Here is a 25,672-nt window from a genome sequence, read left to right on the forward strand (position 1 = left end):
CATCCCTAGACTTCCAAACGTGAATGTCTTTTTTGTGTCCGGCAGTGATTTCGATTAATGATTCACTTCTACACTCTCTGATAACGATAAGAATTCAACCATTGATAGTTAGGAAGGAAAAGGCCATTTTTTTAGTATTACATGAATAACACACAACAAGTACAAGAAAAGGAGAGTTTGGTTTCAAAATGACTTAATGGAAAAGGGAAGTTCTGCTGCTCACGGGAGTTGGAAAGGAAGAGTTTTGCACCAGCACTCGTACTTCACGGCAAATATATTATACAAAAGACATGGTTTAGACACAAATTACCACCATTTCTAGATGCATGTGTACAAATATCAACATAATCATATGAAAACTATTTTAGTCTTCATTTGTGGAAAATGGCAGTTCTGCAAATCACCTGCTCATATATATTGTGGTAACTTCTCAACATTACCAAGTTTGGATGTACTATCCTCCGAACAACTACAAATTTCCTCCCTCCATTGTAATCTTTTCCTTACTCAAGTAACAGCAGCTTCTATACGCTTCTCATTGTTGCGAAAAGCGGTAGGGAGGGAAGAAATTCGAGTATCGGGAGACGATGCTGCAGGGCACAAGAACAGCTGGTCGGTCTGTACTTTCGTATTCAGGCGAAAAGGAAACACAGTGAGAAACATACACACGTGGACAAATTATTAGACTAAGTTAATTATATTTGCAACGAAGCTGTATTTATGGGCACAAATTATGAACAAAAATGTATTTTGCACAGAAATAATGGACAGAAAATTGAGTCTTGAGGTTACTAATATTTTGTGAACATTCCCTTATTCTTTATTAACACGTTGATTTTGTCAGGGATGCTGGAAACCAAAGTTTGACACTTTCTTTGAATATCAACTTCATTTAGCCAGATATCAGACAGTGCTTAAATGAGTCCATGTTTTGTTGTAAGCCTCTCTTTGTTCACTTTCTTCTTCAGTTTAGATCACAGATTTTCAGTTTCGTTCATGTCTGGTCTTCTTGCAGGCCATGGGAGAACAGACTGTTGTATATCTTCTGCAGTATATAATTAAAACAACAGTAGTACCAACATAGCCAGACAAAATATACTTAACCTTTGAAAAAATATACCAGAAGATGTAAACAATCATATTTACGACAATAGAGACTCTGTGAATTATACTGATAGTTGATATGACGAATTATATTATGTTTCCAACAAAAACGTCTTAGTCTAATAAGTTGTCCACGTCTGTAGTATCTTACACATTGCGTTGCGTCCACGTGACAGATCACTAACCAATCACGTGGATCTAGATATTTTGTAACGAGTTCAACTAGTATGGTACGTTGTCTCTATCATGTTTTTCACCTGAAGACAAAAACAGATCTAGCCTTTGAAATGTAAAGATTTCAATATAGAGTTCCCAGATAAAAGGTATCAAAAGATATTCAGAAAAAAGAACTTCCTGTAGAAATCACTTTCTTGTCCTAGATTAGGAAATTTTTCTGTGATGGAAGTTCACGTCCATATCGCGTTCTAAAACAACATTGAATACCCATAAGATACTTCTAACTCGGTTACCACAACAAGCAAACAACCTTATTCTTGCGGTCTCGAAATTATTTACAGAGCTCTTGGCCAGTCTCACAAACTGACGCATACACTTGAACGGGAAATGGATAAGACTTCCAGAAATTCCTTTTGCAATGGCACAAACTGACGTATGTATAATCTACTTTCAGAGATACATAGTTTGCTTATTTTGATACCTTTCATTCTGAGAACTTCTACATAATTTTTTCACCTGCGATGGAAGAATTATTCCAATATAAAATTTAATTCATAACAGTTACATCGTTTTAAATTAAACACAAATTATAATAACAAATATTGTGATTCCATTTTCTGGCAATCGTTAACAATTATTGATTAGCAAGAAGTTCAATTCCGGGTTTGGTGTTAATGGCTGCGACCTCTATGAACTTCCGCCTTCAGTTTCCTTGAAGTACGTGGCCTGGACCTCCTGAAGGATCGGGGGCTTCCCTTACATCCTCGGCCTCTTTTGACAAGCTGACGACACAAACCAGGTGACGCAACGATATCTCCCAGGAACACACTTAGAAGGTAGTTTCGCTTGTCGTTCACTGGAGATGTTTCATAACCCCTGGAAGGAATGATGCAAATGAGTTCTCCAGTTCGAAGACAAACCAATTGAACATTAACAACTGCTAACAATGAATGTATCATGATGATGATGATAATAATAATAATAATAATAACAATAATAATACCCCCGATTTTTGTGTACTAAAAGTTAAAAATTACACTGAGTGTACCTGAATGGGTGTGCTAGGTCAGAATCGTTTTCAGGCCTTGTTCACAACACTTTGAAATCAACAAAGGCGAACTGAGCCACAAGAACTGCGGAATACCTACATTTAATGAAGTATGCTTGTTAATTTGTACATAAAAACATTCAGAAACTTCTACAGAACTAAAACAAATTATATTTCACATTAGACGATAATTGAATAGTCCGGATCAATTAGTGCCTAAAACAGTTTTAGGTAAATGGAGTTAGGATCGCTATTTAATTCTACAGCGAGATGGGTATCATATCACGCCACGAAACAGGGGCGTTATTTCAATTTTTGCTTCGGTGGAGGCGGCAATATATTTTAGGATAGGCCTTATAGGGTATATTGCGTGGCGTACTCCCTCTATATTTCCTCTGAAATGAACTATTTTCCATACTGGAAACTGGGGTAACTTGCCCACTATCTATGTTTATTATGATCATAGAAAACAAAAAGACTTAAACCGATTGGCACTCTTGCTTTGAGATATGAAATTTATTTCTCGTGATTGGCTGTGCAGCGAATACTGTAAAAATTAGTCTATCTAAAATTTCCGATTTCATTTGTTCAAATTCTATTACAGACGTGGCCTAAATATTTCCTTTCCTACGGGTGATGCCATATAGCAAAATTTTAATTTTAGGAATATAGAAATTAATGAAGTAATATTACCTGTGAAATTCACTTCTAAGTATAATTAAAGAGTGTGATCTCGCTCAATCCATTTGGCTCTTTTTATGTTATAAGAACAAGAGGAAAACATAAGAACAAGGGGAAGACTATAAGTGCAAGAGGAAGACGAGGGGAAAAAGGGGAAGACAAGAAGAATACTGTACTCCAACCACGAGAAAGTCTCTGCGGAATGAGACGAAGCGGGGTGATGCTGTGAATGAATGTTGGTGTCATAAGGACACACACGTGGGTACTCGTATCTCTATTGACTAGCTCTCATAGCACAAACAATAACATTGCTAGATACATATTTATACTACCCTAGTTACAAAATTAGTTCACTGTTAATCTCCTGGTCTTTTAATCCCTCCATACAGGAAATAAATTCAGGAGAGCGCATGGTTTTTAAACTGACGTTATGACGATAATATTATCTATCTACTTCGCTCCAATAGATGACTCAATAGTAAGCACATTCCTTTCACGGTTGATCTCCTGGTTGGATAACAGTAAGGTGGAGACAAGAGGAAAAGGGAAAGGCAAGGAGAACAGGAGGAATACAATGAGGAGGAGGGGAAGACAAAGCGAACAAAAGGAATAGGAGGAGAAAGAGAGAAACAAGGGGAAGGCAAGTAAACAATGGGAGGACTAGGAGAACAAGGGGAATACAGGGAAAAAAGGCAAACATAGAGAACAAGGGGAATATAATGAGAATAATGGAAATGCAAGGGTAACAAAGGGAAGACAAGGAGAACAAAGGGAATGTAAGGAGAGGAAGGGGTAAACAAAGAGTACTGTGGAAAAACAAAGGTACCAAGGGGAATATAGGGAGAAAAGAGGAAGACAAGTAGAATATGGAGAATGAAAGGAGAAGAGGGCAACAGAAGGAGAAGAATAAAGATTCATGGAGAGCAAGGAGAATGGGGAATAACAAAGGAAATAGAAAGAGAATAAGGAGAATGCGAAGATAATAATAGGAAGACAAGAAGAATAAGAGTAAGACAATGATAAGAAGAGGAATAAGGAAGGAATGTAAGGAGAACAATCGGAAAAAGGAAAAAATGGGGGAAAGGAGAACAAAGAGAATACAAGAAGAATAATAGGAAGATAAGGATAACAGAAGGAAGACAAGAAGAACAAGTGGAAGATAAGGACAAGAAGCGGAATACTAGAAAAGAAAGGAAATACATGGAGAACAAGGGAAATACAAGTAGAACTAGGAGCAGACAAAGAGAACGTGTAAGACAGGGAGAACAGGGACAATACACGGAGAACAAAGGGAAGTAATGAGAACAAGGGGAATATAAAGGGAACCAAGGGAATACAAGGACATCAAGGACATTGAAAGGAGAAAAATGAAAACACAAGAAGGGCGAGGAGAATAAAAGGAAAAAAAGGTAATGTAAAGAGAACAAGGGCAGAGGGGATTGCATTTTATGGTGACGATGAATTTCAAAGTTGCTCCCCATGCATAATGAGGAAACAGCTGTAGGCCTAGTTCTGTGTCGAAAAGCATCCGCTTGTTTAAAAGTCTTGCTATGCCATTCACCAGGAAGGTTTAATTCTGCAGCTGATAATGGTACTCACTTGAAGACCTGCTCCCAGTCCAAGACGTGATTGGATCCGTGCTGTTTTCTGGCGAGTTCTGCGTACTTGTCACACACATTTTCGAACACGCACACGTGCTCCCCGAGCTCTGCCACCAGCCGCTTCTCAACCGCTGCTATGTTCAGTGGCGGATCCGGAAAGTTCAGACTTCTCCTTGATCGGCTCGAGTAAGTTCCTACAAAATAACAGAACATTTATTACGAAGCCGAAATTATTTCTGATACCTTTCAATTCTTTAATGGTTATTTTTATGGTATGAACATGCATTGGTTTACAAATCGGTCACAAGTCAATGGTCGGCATAATCCTTGTCTAGTAAATTAGGCCTATATGAAGCGTTTCATTCCATTTTTGAAGACAAATTTAAATAAATCTAATATATGAGTACAGATAACGGCCTTCTTAGTTCAATTGCTAGCCAGGCGGATGTACCTCATATGGGAGGATTTCATATGAAGAGTCCACTGCAAGAACGATGGATGTCATTTGGAATACATTTTTCAGGAGACGCAATTGAAAGTTTGAAATGCTTAGCGCTCAAAGCTTAACTGTGATTTTCTGATCATTACTGGACAATGACTATCAGTGTTAATGCCATATAACTCTCTATGTACATTCTATATGTCTTAAGCTGTGCATTGACAGTCTTGGTTCATATTCGACAAGAAAGTGACATCCATCATTCTTGCAGTGGACTCTTCATATATATATATAAAAAAAAAAGACGAAAATAAAGGAGGAAAGAACCTTTGGGGAGGCCGAAACGTAGACTGGAGGATAATATTAAAATGGATTTGTGGGAGGTGGAATATGATGTTAGAGACTAGATTAATTTTGCACGGATAGGGACCGATGACGACGACGACGACGATGATGATGATGATGATGATGATGATGATGATGATGATGATGATGATGATGATGATGATAATTGAGCTCGGATTTTTATGTCGTCATATTTTGATCCTGGTGTCTCTTCACAAACTTGAGTTAAATGAAACACATTTCTAGTTTTTCTGAACACGATGACACGGTTTCTATTGATCATAAAAATGAATATTTTATCATATTTTATCATGAAATCATATTTGACCAAAAAATGACATACGAACACTATTTTTCGTAATATTACAATTTTTTTAAAAGTTCTCAGAGTATTATTAACATGTTTTGTATTAATATTGACAAGAGACTTTGTGTGCGTTTTGTTAATAATTCTGCATTTCCTTTCCTTAGAAATATTTTGTGGTTAAATGAAGTTTGAAGATAAGGGGATTCGCCAGCAGTAAGTTGTGAAAACAGAAACGACAAAAGAGTGTTAGGAATATGGCCAAATTGTTCCTGTGGGTCTCGCTTTCTATCCCTGTAACACTTCCAAACATGTGACGCGTAAGAGGTTCCAATCCCACTGTTGTGGTACGGTGACTCATAAATAGGCCCCAGATTTTATGTAATATGAAAGTGCGAAATATGTACATAAAAATGAAGTAAATATCGGGCAAATATGTAATTAAATATATACTATTAATAAAATATGTAATTTAAAATCACTATTTATTAATGCATTAAATTCACAAACATGTCGTCACAATTTAACTGGTCAGTTGAAGTGAGAGGATGCAGCCTGGAAAGTCGATTTGCCATTTCCACCCCATCGCATAGTTTGCAAATACAGTTTTCATCATCATCATCATCATCGTCGTCGTCAAGGTTTAAGCCTCTAAAGGCTTGTTCCGGTCTCATGCATTAAACATTTGTTGAGTCCATCTTTTCTTTGGTCTGCCAATGTTTATTTTGCCTGTTGGTCTGTAATCTAATATCAGTTTTGGAATGCGGTATTCTTCCATTCTTTCCACATGTTCCCTCCACTTAGTTCTACAGGGACATCATTTTATTTTTACTTCAATTTTTATTGTACCTGAGTTTTTGAATGTACTTCACTCCCACCCCTTCTACTAATGAAGTTCCAACTCCACACAGAGCCAAGACCGCAGAGAGTAAGCAGTACTGAGTTACTGAGTATAGTACGTTCCAGAAATATGTTCGCGTTTTCCAGTGACGAAAGAGCTTTCAATATTGAATCATATTTTCGCACAGGTACTGTCCGTTTGCCTACGTCGCATCCCGATTTCCCCCACCTGCTTCTGCTCGCCCCTCTGTAAAAGCTGGGCTGTCTTAGCGCTTTTCTGAAAACATTAATTTCTCTTAGGAATTGGGCGTTTACGTAATATTATACAGCTGTTTAATTTAACTTAAATAAAAGGGCCTCGTTAAGTAATTAACTGTCACGTGATTTCCTCCCTTTCTGCAATCCTGCGGCATAACCTCTTGGACGGACAGTAGATAGCAGGTCTGAGTAATTTTATATTTTCGGGTCGGGCAGAAGTGAAGATTGGATTTACAGTGCGTAGAGTAGGTACAGAATTATTTCAACATGAGTTACTAGTACGAAGGACGAAACTGGCAATTGGAATTAGATGCAATAGTCTATAGTGCGATAATATGCACAAAAGAACTGAAGCCTGTATCGAAATGAACGGCCACCATTTTCAAAATTGTGTTTAAATATTCATATTATGATTATTTTTCAATTTAACTTCTTTCTCTATATTGTACGCTAATGTGCTGTAGACAGTATAATATACACCGCATAATGAATACGTTCGCATGGATAACTCACTTCGTGAGTAAAAACACTTATTCTTAATACAGTACTGTACTTTGATTAAAGAAAAACCTAATGAAAATTATCAAACTCAAAATCGTGATATTTCCTAGTTTACGTAAATGGATGAACTACTTTTCTTCCTTCCTATACCTAGTAGAGTGATTTGTGTTTTACGCCAGTATCATCGAACCCCAGTCTTGGAGAGGGGAGCAAGCGGTGTTTCCGGTTCTCTAAAGGTATAGACAGGTTAATATTAAAAATGTTAATAAAAATAAAATGATGTCCCTGTATATTGGTGTATCTTCTCTGTTAGTTTAAAGATGCCTAATTCCTTTCTTATGTCATCATTTCTCCTTTTGTCTAACAAAGTGTAGCCAGCTATACTCCTTAGGAATCGCATTTCGGCGGGCTCTATTTTTCTCTCTTTACTTTTTCTTAATGTCCAACATTCCGAGCCATATAGGAACATGGGCACTGCCATTACTTTATAAAATTTTAATTTAGTTTCTTTCCTAGTTTGTTTGAGGTTTCTTTTTATTGTTCCACATATATTGTTAAATTTATTAATCTTTTTTTATTACATCATCATTTTTAACGTATGATACACTGCAGCCTAAATAATTAAAATTGTTTACTTGTTCTATCAAAATAGAACTTGTCTCTGCCATAATTTATGCTTTTTCTTGTGTTTAAAATTTCCTAGAAAAATATTTTTCTGTGACACACAAAATGGTATTTTGTTTTACATGACACCCTACCCAAACCCCTTGCTAATAGCCTACTTTTAATTTGTAACAAAGTTAAATGACCGGCGCACCTGACCATCCCAGATTCTGAGAAAGCATTAGGGCAGATGTATAGAGTTGAGGCACTCCGAACTACTATGTTTTACAGACAAAGAGTTGGAATCCCTAGTTTTATGTTTGTTTTCTTTTTTAGAAAAGAACTATTCTCTTAAACCAGCTTCAGAAATTGAAGTATTTTCTATAGTTGTAAACGAAACATAACGATGTCAGTTCCGGGCCCTCGCTCTTTACCAGCGTCGTGTACTATAGTGAGAACAAATGACGGCCCTGTAGTCGGAGTAATGGGACAGGGAGGTTAAGATATATGCCTAAATATATATGAAAAAAATTAAATAATTTATTCTGAAAAATAAAGCAAATTCAATAAAAAAATTAAAAACTCAATAACTGCCTAGGTATGCACAAAAATTTTACATTCTTTACATAACATGTAACATATGTAATATTACTATAAATATGTAAAAATATGTAAAATAAAACTCAACTATAACCATATCAACACCACAAATCGCCGACATTTGTCATTTTCAGTAGTCTACAAGTAAAGAAATGCAATATGTAATTACATAAGAATCCGGTCTCTACTCATAACAGTCAGTGGCCCTGTTTATATACGTAGCTGTAAAAGAATTAGTCACTCAGAGGACAGACGTTTGACATTTTCCAATTTTCTTTTCTCCCTTTTATTTTGCATTGAGTGAGCAGTCCGTTATGTCCAAGACAAGGGGTTAATACTCACAAAGCAGTTTTGTAGAACGGTGAATAAAAAGGTTTCTAAACAAAGGACAATATTCCATTTTTTTTTTTCAAGCTTTCTGTTATATTTTGGTGTCTATTAGAGCATAAATAATACATATATCCAGAGTTTTTAGGTCATAGAAATTCGAGTTCTAAAGATGATTATGATTATGAAGAATAAAATAGCCTCCTGATGCATTCTACCCACTCATTATGTAATAATGAGGAGTTTATAAACACGCCCAATTTGAGGGGACTTTTAAATTGAAACTACAGTACATTTCAGTAACAGGTTTGGGAATAACTTACAACCTAAGTTCATAGCGAAACAAACCTTTAATGAGACATTTAAAACTGGTTCGATCAAGTTTACGCAACGGTTCTCTCTTGTAATTCACGTCTTGTTCACAGTCTATTTATTTAGGCCAGACATCAGAAACAGAAAACTGTTCACTCTCGCGCTAAACACGGCAACAAGTTGTCTCGCGCGCGGAATATTCCTACGTAGTCATATCTACGTACTACCAACGATGATCTTTCTTAATGCCCAAGGCCGAGATCGTCCGGTCCCATGGTGTAATGGTTAGCACTCTGGACTTTGAATCCAGCGATCCGAGTTCGAATCTCGGTGGGACCTTTAAATTTTTAAAAAGTAATTAAAATTTCCATATAGTTCGTTAGTCACTCAAATTTTGACTGACAACGGTTTTTCTCAAATTTAATATGTTTATTTTTATTTTGTATCTTATAACAGATGTGAAACAGAAATACTTCGTACTAGTATTACAGAAAGGGCCATAAATGGACAGAGGTCCCATGGTGTAATGGTTAGCACTCTGGACTCTGAATCCAGCGATCCGAGTTCAAATCTCGGTGGGACCTTCAGATTTTTTTAATGTGATTTAGATATTTGTTTCTGTTTAAATTCAAAGTAGTTATGACATTGATCAGAGGTATTGAATTAGAAATACTAATACTAACTAGGAAGGGCCGTTATTGCATGTAAGGTCCCATAGCACTGTGGATTCTGAATCCAGCGATTCCATTTCAAATTTCGATGGGGCTTTTGGTTTTTATGTGCTTCGGGATTGGTTCTCTTTGAATTGAAACTAAAGTTTATACAAAACTAGAAAGGTATTGACAGTTCTTCTCTCTCTCTATCTCTCTCTCTCTCATGCAGAAAGGCAGCGACGTTGCAAAATTTCTGCTGTGCGGCTATTTCCGCTGCCTGCCTGCCGCGTCGGAACTGAATAACTGACGCGAAGTTGTAAATTTGTTTCGTACGATACTTTAGTCTACTTTAGACAATAATAATAACAATAATAACAATAATAATAATAATAATAATAATAATAATAATAAAGCTACCGGAGTAGCTCAGTCGGCTAAGGTGTTTGCCTGCCGATCAGGAGCTGCTATTAGGCCGCGGGTTCGATTTCCGCTTGGACTGATTATCTGGTTAGTTTTTCCGAGGTTTTCCCCAACCGTAAGACAAATGTCAGGTAATCTATGATGAATTCTTGGCCTCATTTCGCCAAATATCTCACTGTCACCAATTTCATCGACGCTAAATAACCTCGTAGTTGATACAGCGTCGTTAAATAACCAAGTAGTAGTAGTAGTAGTAGTAGTAGTAGTAATAATAATAATAATAATAAACTAGAGTGTATGCGAATATGGCATATAATACTATACATATAGGCCTAGTATAAACCATAATTAAGATTTCTTGTTTATAAATTTAAAGTTATAAAGGAAAGATATAGTTTTTAGCACGGTGGACCACCTTACTTCAGTCAATAAGATCTCGTGGAGAAGTCTTAGGAGTACATAAGTATGTCATAATGTGGCGAACAGTACAGAAAATGTGATGCTTGTGATTTATCTGTCAAGCAAACATCCTTATGTGGACAGATAAAAAAGTTAACTTTTTTCTTTCACCACTCGAGCGCAATTACGAGGACCGTCCAGAAAGTAAGCTTCTCTTGGGCCGTTTACAGAAAGAAAATACAATTTCATGGGAAGATTTATTGAAACAGATGCAGCAATTGTTAAGCTATTCTTCAACATATTCCCCACCGGAAATAAGACATTTATCATACCATGGGATCAACTTTTGTATCCCTGTGCCGTAGAAGTCTGCCACCTGGGATCAGAACTAGTGTACGTCAGCCGTCTGCACCTCTCTGTTGATCCCACGGTATGAAAATTGTCCCATTTCTGGAGGGGAATATATTAAAAAACAGCTCAACAATAAATTGATATATATGCTGCATTAAATCTTTCCATGGAATGGTGTCTTCTTTCTGTAAACGTCCCCAGGGAAGCTTACTTTCCGGACGGCCCTCGTAATTGCGTTCGAGTGGCCGAAATTTGTATAGGCACTTGTTTTGGTATTATTAATATGGTGGAAGAAAAAAAATAGCGGTAACTTTTTTATCTGCCCCCATGAGAATATTTGCTTGTGAGCCAGGTGTTTCTGATATAATAATAATAATAATAATAATAATAGTAATAATAATAATAATAATAATGACGCGGAATTATTTACGCTTATTTTAATTGATACCGATTACGTATCCTATAGAACGAAAGGAGATAGAAATATTTTGACATGAAGGAGAAACTCTGCCCGATAGTGTTTTGTTTCGGGATTTCAGGGGTGCCAGCTATCTTAAAAATAACTAAGAATATGGCTATGATAACATATGGATTCATTTGGCATTTTACATGCATTCTCAGAGCAGGTAAAGTGTATGATGCCATATGGAATCATTGGGCTGGAAAGGGTTAAAGCCTTGGTTTTTCTGAACCGACACGTGCTACGTGTGAGTCCCGCCTCGCACAAATCCGGACTATAGGAGAGATAGTGAGTGGTTTCTATAACTGTGAGATACGAGATCTGCTCACCTCGCAACTATAGAAACTACTCACTATCTCTCGTGTAGTCGGAATTTGTGCGAGGCGGGCTTCGCACGTCGCATGTGTCGGCGTCGGCTCAGAAAAACCAAGGCTTAAACGTTGGATGATCTTCCGTCGATTTACTCGTATATGCCGCAGTTGTAGAAGGTAACTAAATTTGTTACCCGCTTTTCCACTTTTCTTTTCACTCCTAGGGATTCAATTCGGGAAAGGCCATCCTCTTGCTGATCAACTACAAAATAATATCGAAAACAATAGCCATGACCGACCATCAGTATAGAGCATTCATTATCTCATTAAACCAAACGCAAGCGTACGCCGGGGGTATGTAAGCTAGCTACAAGTGGAATCGTAGCGAGGGAGGGAAGCTTCTCAGTCCACTTTCTACTTCCCTTACGAGGAGATACTTTCCACATTTCACGAGATGATCCGAGCAAGGAATGTAAGGTTTTCCTCCACTCTCACAACCAAACGTCGAGACAGAACCGGGTTTTGGTGCTCTAAACTTTCGCATCAACTACAGTGAAAACATTGTCCCTCAGTAAAACATTAACTTTGTATCCGGATTATTAATTCACACAGGCTGCTTATTATACATTTAATATTTATAATTAAGTTAATTACGGAAAGCAATTATTCAGTGACAGTGTTATACTATACCAGTGAATGTAAATATTATATTTTTGGTTTACAATATAGTAACTACTACTACTACTACTACTACTACTACTAGTACTACTACTACTACTACTACTACTACTACTACTACTACTACTACTAATAATAATAATAATAATAATAATAATAATAATTTAATTTATTAATTTAATTATTTGATTTATTAAGATTTTTTAAAAATATAATATAGAAATTAAAATTTTACGAGTATAATGCTGCATGTTATTTAAATGAAATATTACAGCTTCATGTATACTTTTGAGCTAACTAAAGTTTTAAATTTGTTCCCCTCTCGAAGTCACGCCCGTGGTTAACTGAAGTTATTGTTAGTTCCAATAATTTAATGTTGACATTATGAGAATATTATTAAGTCAGTGTAAATGAAATTAGTATTAAATTAAAAAAAAAACCTGCGTATTTAGCAGCCCTTTCTGTAGCATTCATCAAAGGATACAATAATCTCTTCTGCCTTACTTCTTCATCACACATCTTCATTACATTCGGTATACTTTGTCGTGCTTCACTATGCATAGTTTTTCCATTTTTACACTTTCTAAACATTATGATAACTGATATGTGACACTATTGAAATAAAACAGAACTCTACTTCGCTTTAAAACTACTTAACTAAATATTTCACTGACTAAACAACTTCGTAACTCATTGTCTAACTAAATTACTAATTTAAGATAATTGCCTAATTAAAGCGTAATGCAGCCAATCTGGCACGATCTTAAAGTTAACTTAAGAAATTAAAATCTGACTTAAAAATGTTTTAATATAAACTACACTTGTTATCCACAGTATTCACAACACCGACATCATACAATAAAATGTCAACAGTAACTAAAACGCTTGCATAGTTTGCAAAACCAACGTTTTCAGGTCGAGCGTCACTGAACTTTGTCCCAGCCAGTCAATGGCACCACCCTCATCTTCCTGCTCTTTCAGACGCGCTAAGTATTGTACATTTCCTTTCCCTCGTCTCTTACCCCGCAAGGACCATTCCCCCTCCCAATCATCTCGTGAAGTGTGGACAGTAGATTTCAGGAGATAATAAATGGCATATACTTGCTGTAACACAGTAACGAAGATTCAATACAGCTCGCTACTAACAATCGGCAACGCCGACCTGTCACCATGATCTCTGATTCGCTGGTTTGAGCGGGTACCATGGTGAAGCCTTGAAGGCGCAAAACTGTCAATACCTGTCTAGTTTTGTATAGATTGTAATTATAACATTGATAAGAGCTATTGAAGCAGAAATATTATATATTAATACCTTACCAGTCTTACTAATAAACCGTGTATAGTTTTATACGAGACTTATGCAGAGTTGAGACAGAAAACGTTACTAATAAACCTTGAATAAGCTATGGACGTATAAACAGGCTGTAACTATACAATGGGAATTGCTTTGCAGTAGTTATATACACGAAACCCCTTGTTTAAGCGTTGTATATAGGGAAAAAATGGCCGCCCCTCTAACAGCTGTTCGTATCGACTGTCATTTTATGATGATGGTTACCTTCTAACCACAGAAGAACAAACCAAAGATCATAGTATTATTAGAATAATATTGCTGTAGCTTGTACTCTTTGACCAAAATGTAGTGTGGTAGTCGATTAGAGCCAGTTGTACGATATTTATCACGCCACACTAGAGCGCTCTACCGGATGCAGTAGAGAACCTCAGACATTCTATTACCTTTCGTAGCGAAGTAATGACGAAACTGACGTAGCTGTGTAACAGTTATACTGTTATACACGACGTATGTAGTGATTATGAGTAAGGAATTTACACATGACTTATAAACGAGCTACTCATTGTATAAGTATAAGACAGTTAAACGTCTGTATATAGAGTTTTTATTAGTAAGTACTTATAGAAAGAGTCATTAATGTAAGGTCCCATGGTGTAATGGTTAGCACTCTGGACTCTGAATCCAGCGATCCGAGTTCAAATCTCGGTGGGACCTAGAGTAAATTTTTATGTGGTTCATCTATTTGTTCACCTTTGAATTAAAACTAGTTATGACATTGAGCATTATTTGCTGCACACTTACACTACATATTGTAAAAACCAATTACCGCTGTGCTATGTACATCTTCTTTGTGGTTTTTTCCCTGTCTCGTGGTTATACGGCCTTCGAAAGCGTATAAAGTAATAAAAAAAGGTAATAATAATAACAACAACAACAATATTTTATTGTAATTTAGCAGCAATTAACTGCGATAGACAAAGTCATCAGAACGTACATGCAAACGTAAAAGTAACAGAGATAATACATAAAATGGTAGACTCTTTTATATTAAAAGGATTAACGTGCAATCTCCCAAAACTTAAAAAATTCGTTTATGGAATAGGTTATCTACATCAAGTCATCTATGGAATTTCCTCTTAAACAAGTTATGAGTAAGTCCATTATTGCGGTAGAAAGTTTGTTATAGAGCTGTCTAAAAATGGTAATGATTAATTTTATTTTCTTAAGTCTGCAAACAGGAGTATCAATCTTATAATTTCTACTATAGTGATGAGGTAACAATAGAAGAGCATCGGCGTAGGTCTGTCGGCTAAGGCGCTTGTGTTCTGGCACGGTTTCGATTTCCGATCGGGCTATTTACCTGGTTGGGTTTTTTCTAAGATTTTCCCCAACCGCAAGGCAAATGTCAGGTAATTTATGGCGAATCCTCGGCCTCATCTCGCCATCTCGCTATCACCAATCCCATCGACGCTAAATAACCTAGTAGTTGATACATCGTCGTTAAATAATTAAATTATATATATATATATATATATATATATATATATGTGTGTGTGTGTGTGTGTGTGTGTGTGTGTGTGTGTGTGTGTGTGTGTGTGTGTGTCTTTTAAGAACGATTAAAAATAGAGCAACTTTGTTTGTAAAAATAATCTATCTCCCTGCCTACTTATGCAAATTATCAATGGCAGTTTTTGGCCTTAGGATCAGATGGAGCACAAAAGAGAAGATATTCGATTAAAAACATAATGATCAGTAGATAAAATCCTGGCCTATAACTTCTGCCTTTGGGAGCCTAAGTCCTTTGCTAAAAATTTGCTTCATAACATTAAGTCAGTCCGCCGAGTTAGCTCTGTGGTAGCATGTCTCCTTTCAGACTAGCCGGCCCGGGTTTGTGTCCCGGCGGAGTCAGAAATATTCATGTAAAATTTCTACCTCGGGACTAGGTGAGATGGCGGTGCACAACTTCTGATCCTAGTGAAGTGGGTAGGTATTAGATGCACACAAATTAAGTCATAAAACTTTGCTTTGTAAAAATTTTACTTCATTTTGATCGACAACGCTTATGCAACCACTTTGAAACAATTTTCACTCATAACTGATTAAAATAAAACTACTTTATTGGTCACTCGATTGATATAATTGATAATTCATGCTAATAAGAACTAGATGTCACTAAGAATTTTGTCACTTAACCCCTCAACCCGGTATTTAAAAGTCGTGGTGCTAAGCACTGATGCGATATTTAAATCCCATTGAGAAACCTGGACTCTTACTTTGAGAGAGGAACAGAGGCTAAGAGTGTTCGAGAATAAGGTGTTTAGGAAAATATTTGGGGATAAGAGAGATGAAGTTACAGTATAATGGATAAAGTTACACAACACAGAACTGCACGCATTGTATTCTTCACCTGACATAATTAGGAACATAAAATCTAAACGTTTGAGATGGGCAGGGCATGTAGCACGTATGGGTGAATCCAGATATGCATATAGAGTGTTAGTTGGGAGGCCGGAGGGAAAAAGATCTTTGGGGAGGCCGAGACGTAGATGGGAGGATAATATAAAAATGGATTTGAGAAAGGTGGGATATGATAGTACAGACTGAATTATTCTTGCTCAGGATATGAACCGATGGCGGGCGTATATGAATTATATAATGTAAAAAGTAACCTAAATAAATTTCGTGTGAAATAGTAACTATGTTGCCATTACTTTTCGAATGTCCATAGTCAGATCAATATTATGAAAATTAGTATCATGATACATGGAAGGGAGTATTTATGAGATTTTTTTTTGTGAACTTATAACTCATGTGTTTGAGCCTATTCAATGTTTTTCAAAAGTTGGCTGCACTGGCCACTACTATACAGTATATTATTACTTACTTACTTACTTACAAATGGCTTTTAAGGAACCCGAAGGTTCATTGCCGCCCTCACATAAGCCCTCCATCGGTCCCTATCCTGTGCAAGATTAATCCAGTCTCTATCATCATATCCCACCTCCCTCAAATCCATTTTAATATTATCCTCCCATCTACGTCTCGGCCTCCCCAAAGGTCTTTTTCCCTCCGGTCTCCCAACTAACACTCTATATGCATTTCTGGATTCGCCCATACGTACAACATGCCCTGCCCATCTCAAACGTCTGGATTTAATGTCCCTAATTATGTCAGGTGAAGAATACAATGCGTGCAGTTCTGCGTTGTGTAACTTTCTCCATTCTCCTGAAACTTCATCCCGCTTAGCCCCAAATATTTTCCTAAGCACCTTATTCTCAAACACTCTTAACCTATGTTCCTCCCTTAGAGTGAGAGTCCAAGTTTCACAACCATACAGAACAACCGGTAATATAACTGTTTTATAAATTCTAACTTTCAGATTTTTTGACAGCAGACTAGATGATAAAAGCTTCTCAACCGAATAATAACACGCATTTCCCATATTTATTCTGCGTTTAATTTCCTCCCGAGTGTCATTTATATTTGTTACTGTTGCTCCAAGATATTTGAATTTTTCCATCCCTTCGAAGGATAAATCTCCAGTTTTTATATTTCCATTTCGTACAATATTCTGGTCACGAGACATAATCATATACTTTGTCTTTTCGGGATTTACTTCCAAACCGATCGCTTTACTTGCTTCCAGTAAAATTCCCGTGTTTTCCCTAATTGTTTGTGGATTTTCTCCTAACATATTCACGTCATCCGCATAGACAAGAAGCTGATGTAACCCGTTCAATTCCAAACCTTGCCTGTTATCCTGAACTTTCCTAATGACAAATTCTAAAGCGAAGTTAAAAAGTAAAGGTGATAGTGCATCTCCCTGTTTTAGCCCGCAGTGAATTGGAAAAGCATCAGATAGAAACTGACCTATACGGACTCTGCTGTATGTTTCACTTACTATATATTATTATTAATATTATTATTATTATTATTATTATTATTATTATTATCATTATTATTATTATTATAAGACAATCATAACTAGGAACTTGCACGTTATCACAGCCTTCATTCACGATATTCCAACCTGGTTCGCTGAATATTATTAGTCAGAATTCTATCCTGTTTAATAACTTATATTCTAAATAACAACATCAATATCACGACAACAAAGACGTACAATGATATATTGCGTGTTAAAATAACTAATTTAAATAAAAAATGAAAGTAATAATACCGAATGTTGTTGTTCAGTTAACTGTCCGAAGACAGGTTTCAATCTCAGAAGTGACACCAATAAATCATCACTCTTGAGGAAATTATTATCCTGTAATTCCCTTCATTGTTTCCTGAAAATGCTGACTGAAAAGCACTAGGGTGAATTATGAAGCGTATTACCTAGGGGGCCAGCGCCGTGGCGTCGTGGTCTAAGGCATCCTGCCTAGGACTCGCGTTACGGAATGCGCGCTGGTTCGAATCCTCATGGGGGAAGAAAGTTTCTCATGAAATTTCGGCCAGTGTATGGGACCGGTGCCCACCCATCATCGTGATGCCCTTGAGGAACTACGATAGTTAGCGAAATCCGGTTGCGAATACCAGCTATAACGGCTAGGGGGATCATCGTGCAAACCACACGATACCTCCATTCTGATTGGATGATCGTCCACCTCTGTTCGGCATGTGGGCGTAAGGCCAGCAGCCGATTGGTCGGTCTAGGCCCTTCACGGGTATAGTGCCACGGATTATTATATTACCTAGGGGGAATTTACTAAGCAATGACGGACTTTACCAGGAATGGGATGATAATGCCTTTAGAGACAATTTTCCTTCAAAAGAGCTGCTACCATATGCTACACTCGTTGTTTGCAGATTTAGCAGAAAATTGATTAATAGGCTATCAGCCCAAAGGAACCATATGTATCAATTTCTCAAGTGATTTCACTTAAACATTTTCAAAAGTTTCAAATCTGAATGTTTTCACTCTTTGCTTGCAATATTGGTTTTAGGAATGTGTTAGCATAAGGAAGTTTCATCGTTTGTCACAATTCTACAATATGGGACCAGTACCAATGTACATCTTGGCATGTCAATTAGTTTAGTTATAAAACTAAAAGTCAAACACAAACGTTCCACCGAGACTCGAAATCGGATCACTGGATTCCAAGTCCAAACTGCTATCCATTAAATCTACATTAGCCCATTTAATATCTGAATAATTTTAGTGATAAAACTAACAATAAGGTCCCACCGAGATTCGAACTCGGATCGCTGGATTCAAAGTCCAGAGTGCTAACCATTACACCATGGGACCGACTGCTAAACTTATTTAAACATCATGACAATTACTAGTTTAAGTGATGGAGCCAAACCGAAAAGTGAAGTTTTCACCGAGAATTTATGGAACTCGAGCCGGTGGTTTCAGAATTCATATTAGCAACTATAACCCGTATAATGGGACCGGTTACAACATTATATCGTAATACCTGAACATCGAGTAATTTTATTAAAAGTAAAATCGAACCAAAAGGTCCCACCGAGATTTGAACTCGGATCGCTGGATTCAGAGTCCAGAGTGCTAACCATTACACCATGGGACCGAACGAGTCTAATTTTGGTAATTACAAAGTATCATGGGTACTATGTGAAGGACACGTTCAAAGAACATTTTGAGTGTAGCATCGATACTTTCTGGAGTAGTCACAGAAACAGGTCTTTCAACATGGTGTTCGTCTTAGATCTCTATTCTTCTTCTCTTAAATTTGCTATATTTTTCGCTTACGTAGGCCTACGAAGAACAATGTATTACCACAGTCTACTATATACAGTCACGAAGCTCAATACGTAGTAAATATGCATCCATAGATAGTTGCTAACCACTAGGATCGCTACTATCGCCTCATTACCAGAGCAGTGTATATTATACACTGCTCTGCTCATTACAGACAATGCGAAATAGGACCGGCACAGGCTATTGTTCCTAGCACCCTCACAACTCAAGCTTCGTGACTGTATATATACTAGACTGTGGTATTACCCAAACAAGGCGAGTGAGGACCCGGCGGTACTGTGAACTAAACTGTTTATCTAAACCAGGGGTTCTTAACCTTTCTTGACCAAGACCCAAGTTAACTGGGCGATAAACTTGCGCAACTCATGGGCCTATTTTGAAGTTAAACAGTTCTATTGTAATAAAAACAAGTAAATAAGTGTAGCAATTATTTATTAATATAGAGTTGTAATATTTCATAATAAGCAATAATTATAAAATATAATCATAATCCCAAGTACTTTAATTAACATTTCTTCAATTTTATTTTTTCGGGAAGCTATGGCGACCCATCCCGAAAGCCATGGCGACCCTTGTTTGGGTCGCAACCCATAGATTAAGAACCCCTGATCTAAACATTCGTGTTCCCTCTCAGTTGGCCTGTATACTAGGGCGTATCGAAATAAAGTTTCCAAAATTCAAAACGTAAGAGTATACAAAAGTTGTGTTGTAGTCACTACTATAGCTAGTAAAAAAACTAGATATCTGATTAAATTTTTCACCAAGCCGCAGGAGGTCTAAAGATTATCGTATGGGCCTACCTAAAGTAAAATTTGTATTAATTTTTTTATTTTCATAATTCTTCGTTGCATGGTCAATGGGACTCAAGTCGTAATGTAGTAAAAGGATCATTTTGCTTTAAGTCTTATTTTCTAACATTTTGTCGATATTAACTGTTTATGTCGACATATGCCCTTAGTATCATCACTATATGATGTACTGGAGAAATATTATGTTGACCACTTAACATTTTTATGCGTCTGTACTTAAACTAACAGGTGCTAGCACTCTATTAATGAGGAGGCTTGTAAGATTTTTATTTCCACTGTTGTTACATTCTAGCTTATGAAAGAATAACATTATCGAGTCACTGAAAGTGTTGTTAAGGGGTTACGTATAGCTTACAGCAGTAAAATTTTGGAAATATTCAACATTTTTTTCTCCGTTACCGTATCTTGTAGAAAAATGAAAATTAGTATGTGTAAAATACTGACCTTCTGCTATATGAGAAAAAAATATCTTTACGATTAAAAAAAAAATCATTTACATTTTTTCTTTTCAAAATTCAGTTCACTGTGCAGTGATAAAGCATTATCCAACATTCTGTGATGAAATTTTTTGTATGTATTTATGCATGTCTTATCTACAATATGATGCAAGATCACTTCTCTACCTTTGATAGATTGTCTGATAAAACATAAATTCATTTTAAAAAATGGTCAAATATCAGTATTTTCTTCTAACACAAAATAAAAAAATATATATTATTTATTAAGGAATGTAGCTGAAAGAGTATGATATTGTAAACATGAGTTCCAGCAATAAAATAAAAGAGAGAGAACATAAAAAAAGTTAACAAGTTTATAAGTTATGAGGGAAACGCTTCATCACTGCACAGTTAACTGCCATCATTCTGAATTTTGAAAAAAAAAAGATATATATATATATATATATAACTTTTTTTAAATCGTAAAAATATTATTTTCATACAGCAGAAAGACAGTATTTTACACGTAACAAATTTTCATTATTGTACAAGATAGATCAATAGAAGAAAAAAATGTTGAATATTTCCAAACATTTTACTGCTGTAAGCTAAATCTAACCCCTTAAGATGTTCTATAATAGGAACAAAATGGTTCTTCTTGTACTCGTACAAAAGCAATAAAGGTAAATATTTTTAACAGAAGTATTCTCTGTAGGTATTTATATTTTTAATACAAAATAGGATATTGACTCGCTCTGTAGATTAGAATGAAATTAAAATCATGATTTTAGTGACTGATATTATTATTTACTACATACAACTGGTTCCGTGTAGTTATTTTTTGTCTACTGCAATAATTTTTTTTTTTTTCAATTTCTCTTCGTTCTGACGCTAAATAACCTGAGATGTTAATACAGCGTTGTAAAATAACCCACTCAATAAATAATAAATTATTGCAGTGAATTATGTTCACAGTGTAATTACTGTATAATATTGATAATGATAGTTATACTATTTTTGTGTTACAAGTATAAATGATCGGCGGAACGCTATAGGGTAAAGGTTGGTAATATTGTGATAGTTCTTTTTGAGAATATATTAAAATTTTACTGAGCGAGAGGAAGATCGTTTATTTTTGCGTCAACGTATTAAGGTAATGTTCGTACAAGTTGCTGCACAAAACCGGTTCTTCTCTCGTTCAGTAAAATTATAATTAATTCTGAAAAATAACTATCACAATAATACTCCTATCACAGTATTACTAACCTTTACTCTAGATTGTGTTTAATGAAATATATTATCTATGACAAATAACTAAAATTATGTGTAATAAGTATATCACTAATAAATATAGCCTATCGTTCTGGATGTTACAGAAACTACTGTGCCTATATGAAAAATTAAACATTATTGCAGTCCACACCTGTGGAGTAACGGTCAGCGCGTTTGACTGCGAAACCAGGTGGCCCGGGTTCGACAAATTACCTGGTTGAGGTTTTTTTTCGGAGTTTTCCCTCACTCTATTGATATCAAATGGTGGGTAATATTCGGCGCTGTACTCATTTCGCTAGCATTATCACTTTCACCTCGTTCAGACGCTATATAAACATAGCAGTTGATAATGCGTCGTAAAATAACACTATCCAGCATTGTGAACCATGTAGTACAGCATGTATTGCAGAAGACTTTTCGTTCGAATTTTTCCAGTAGTTTTGTAGTAGCACGATCCTCATTTAGAAGCCGATTATGTGGGAGCATGCCTTACTTAGAAGAGCTCCTGGTTATCTAACAACTTCAGCGGACATCAGACATTCTGTAATTACGAGCGACATACTGGACAGTTTGCATCAGAGCGTGCAATGCCGAAGTGCGTTCCGAGACACAAGTGCAAATGAGAAGCGTAAAAGTAAGACACTTTCACTCTCCTAACACGTAACCCAGGAAGTTTTGTAACGTCGTCTACGTGCCTGCTGACATACGTGAAGAAAATGTTAACTAAGCGATGAGTTACAGTCTGTAATTTACAAGATGCAGCAATTACAGTTGATTTATGTGATAAAATAGTCGTTGGTCTTATTTTTTCCTATCAAAAACTAACATATTTTACAACATTGTTGAAGGAAGACGTACAAATAAAACAGATCAAATATTACAAATATTTAAGAATAATCATATTCAAACATAAGGCTTAAAATAACAACTACATAAAACAATGAATAGAAGAAAGGACGTAAGTTACACTATTCGAAATGAATCTGGTGGAGTATGTAAATGAATCACAGGTGCTGAGTGAGGAAACTAGCACACGTCCATAATATGTTCTCATTGTGCTACATTCAGAGCTTAATTGTTCTGACATGAGTGATGAAAGATCTGAGAATTTTTTCTGGATGACTCTCATTGAGGGATAGAATTCATTAAACTATATGGACTACACTACTTTACTTCCCATCCAGAAGAAACCGTGCTGTTATTATTGCTCTGTCAGATGTGAACTGAGAAAGAGTCAATAAATCAATCAATCCCTTCGATCAGTCCAAACAGCGATCGGCTAATCAGTCAGTTCAGTCAGTCGAGTCAGTCACACTGTCGGTGAGCCGAGTTCGTTTGTCAGATTGTCAATCAGTCGAGTCGTTAGTCATTTAGTCTAATCACTCTAGCAGTGGAATCAATCAATAAGACTATAGATATGTCGAGTCAGTCAGACTGTCGGTCAGCTAAATCGATCAGCCAGTCAGACTGACATCCAGTCGAGTCAGATTGTTGGTTAGTCGGGTCAGCGAGTCTGGTTATCTGTCGCTCAATTCAGTCAGACTATCGATCAATTGATTGAGATTTCCGTGAATCGAGTGAGTCAGACTTGGTCAGGTGAGTCAGATTGTCGGTCAGTCAAGTCAACCAGTGAGTCAGATTTTCGGTCTGTCGAGTGTCAGACTGTCTGTCAGTCTAGCCATTCAGTCAGCTGGACTGTTAGTCGATTCAATTAATCAGTCAGAGTGTTAGTCAAGTCAGTCAGCTAAACTATTAGTCGAATCAGTCAGCTATATTGTTGATCGAGTCAGTCAGCTAGACTGTTAGTCAAATCAGTCAGCTAAAACTATTAGTCGAGTCAGTCACCTATATTGTTGATCGAGTCAGTTAGCTAGACTGTTAGTCAAGTCAGTCAGCTAATACTGTTAGTCGAGTCAGTCAGCTATATTGTTGATCGTGTCAGTCAGCTAGACTGTTAGTCAAGTCAGCTATAGGCCTATTGTTGGTTGAGCCAGTCACCTAGACTGTTATTCGAGTAAGGCAGCCAGACTATTGGTCGAGCGGCTAGACCATTACTCGAGTCAGTCAGCTAGACTGTTAGTCGAGTCAGTCAGCAAGATTGTTAGTAGAGTCAAGTCATCTATATTGTTGGTCGAGCCAGTCACCTAGACTGTTATTCGAGTCAGTCAGCCAAACTATTGGTTGAGTCAGCTAGACTATTACTCGAGTCAGTCAGCTAAACTATTAGTCGAATCAGTCAGCAAGATTGTTAGTCGATTCAGTCAGCTAACTGTTAGTCGAGTCAGTCAGCTAAAACTGTTAGTCAAGTCGATCAACCTAGATTTATAGTCGAGTCAGTCAGCTAGACTATTAGCCGAGTCAGTCAGCTAGACTATTAGTCGAGTCAGTCAGCTAGACTGTTAATCGAGTCAGTCACCTAGACTGTTAGTCGAGTCATTCAGCTAGATTGTTAATCGAGACAGTTAGCTAGATTGGTAATCGAGTCAGTCAACTAAGACTGTTTCTCAAGTCAGTCAGCTAGACTATGACTCGGGTCAGTCAGCTAGACTCTTAGTGGAGTCAGTCAGCCAGACAAATAGTAGAGTCAGCTAGATTATTATTTGAATCAGTCAGCTAGACTGTTAGTCGAGTCAGTCAGCTAGATTTTAGTCGAGTCAGTTAGCTAGGATTAAGGCGAGTCAGTCAGCTAGACTGTTAATCGAGTCAGTCAGCTAGACTTAGTCGAGTTAGTCAGCTACATTTTTAATCGAGTCAGTCATCTAGACTATTAGTCGAGTCAGTTAGGTAGACTGATAGTCGAGTCAGTCAGCTAGACTATTAGTCGACTCAGTCCGCTAGATTGTTGATCGAGTCAATTAGCTAGATTGTTGGTCGAGTCAGTCAGCTAGACTGTTAGTGAAATCAGTCAGCTACACTGTTAAACGAATCAGTCAGCTAGACTATTAGTCCAGTCAATTAATTAGACTGCCGAAGTCGAGTTAGGTAGTGCAGTCAATGAGTTAGTCTAAATAGTCAGATTGACAGTCAGTAGAGTCAGTCATCTAGACTAGTCAATCAGTTAGATTGTCAGGCAATCAATCAGACTATTGATTAGTCAATTACACAGTCAGGCAGCTAGACTACCAGTCAGATTGTAAATCAGTCAACTATTCGGTTAATCAGACTGCCAGGCAATCAGTCAATCAGTGGAGTCAGTAAGTACGATAATATTACAGAAATTGTGAATTCTGTACGTCTTTAACCTTAAGTGTGTAATGATAAAAATATTTCTGCCATTGACATGCATATTTTCATAAGTTGTATAACCCAAGCATGTGGAACATAGTACAGGAGCAAGTACTCACGTGGGTTCAAAGAATAAGCGAGTTTCTTGACGAAGTTTGACAGTCTGACGGCCAAAATGATGACTGGGAAACCGATCAGCTGCACCGGAAGTTCGAATGGAGTCTCTTGAGGCGCCGCGACGCTGGTAGACGGCAACCCGAGCAGACACACGAGCTGGAGGACCACGCCCGCCCCCAGCACCACACGGCTCGTCTTCATTTCGGCACCTCGCTAACGGTCACTTCACACCAGAATCATTGCCTCACAACGGTGATCAGATGTCTGGGGCGTTTCCTGTATTCCTTGAAAGAGCAGTCACTCTGAAGGTCGAATTGTCGTCACACAAACACCGGTAACACAACCGAATTTTCTATATATGATCTTATTAACTTT

At 36.9% G+C, this 25,672-nt stretch overlaps 1 protein-coding gene and 5 non-coding genes across 6 annotated transcripts; 3 read left to right on the top strand and 3 right to left on the bottom strand.

The window, feature by feature from the left end:
• Nucleotides 1-1,811: 1,811 nt before the first annotated feature.
• On the bottom strand, nt 1,812-25,672 carry LOC138698328 (uncharacterized). The gene is made up of 3 exons (XM_069824168.1): nt 25,300-25,672; nt 4,610-4,805; nt 1,812-2,157 (listed from the first exon to the last, which is right to left on the bottom strand). Exons 1-3 carry the CDS (start codon nt 25,496-25,498, stop codon nt 1,953-1,955), a joined length of 600 nt encoding a protein of 199 aa, XP_069680269.1. The 5' UTR covers nt 25,499-25,672; the 3' UTR covers nt 1,812-1,952.
• Nucleotides 9,408-9,479, top strand: TRNAQ-UUG (transfer RNA glutamine (anticodon UUG)). Its single transcript has one exon. It is a non-coding gene; the product is annotated as a tRNA-Gln (tRNA).
• Nucleotides 9,653-9,724, top strand: TRNAQ-CUG (transfer RNA glutamine (anticodon CUG)). Its single transcript has one exon. It is a non-coding gene; the product is annotated as a tRNA-Gln (tRNA).
• TRNAQ-CUG (transfer RNA glutamine (anticodon CUG)) lies at nt 14,349-14,420 on the top strand. Its single transcript has one exon. It is a non-coding gene; the product is annotated as a tRNA-Gln (tRNA).
• Nucleotides 18,889-18,960, bottom strand: TRNAQ-UUG (transfer RNA glutamine (anticodon UUG)). Its single transcript has one exon. It is a non-coding gene; the product is annotated as a tRNA-Gln (tRNA).
• TRNAQ-CUG (transfer RNA glutamine (anticodon CUG)) lies at nt 19,175-19,246 on the bottom strand. Its single transcript has one exon. It is a non-coding gene; the product is annotated as a tRNA-Gln (tRNA).

Source organism: Periplaneta americana, chromosome 4 (genome assembly GCF_040183065.1).
Source record: "Periplaneta americana isolate PAMFEO1 chromosome 4, P.americana_PAMFEO1_priV1, whole genome shotgun sequence".
Taxonomy (NCBI): domain Eukaryota; kingdom Metazoa; phylum Arthropoda; class Insecta; order Blattodea; family Blattidae; genus Periplaneta; species Periplaneta americana.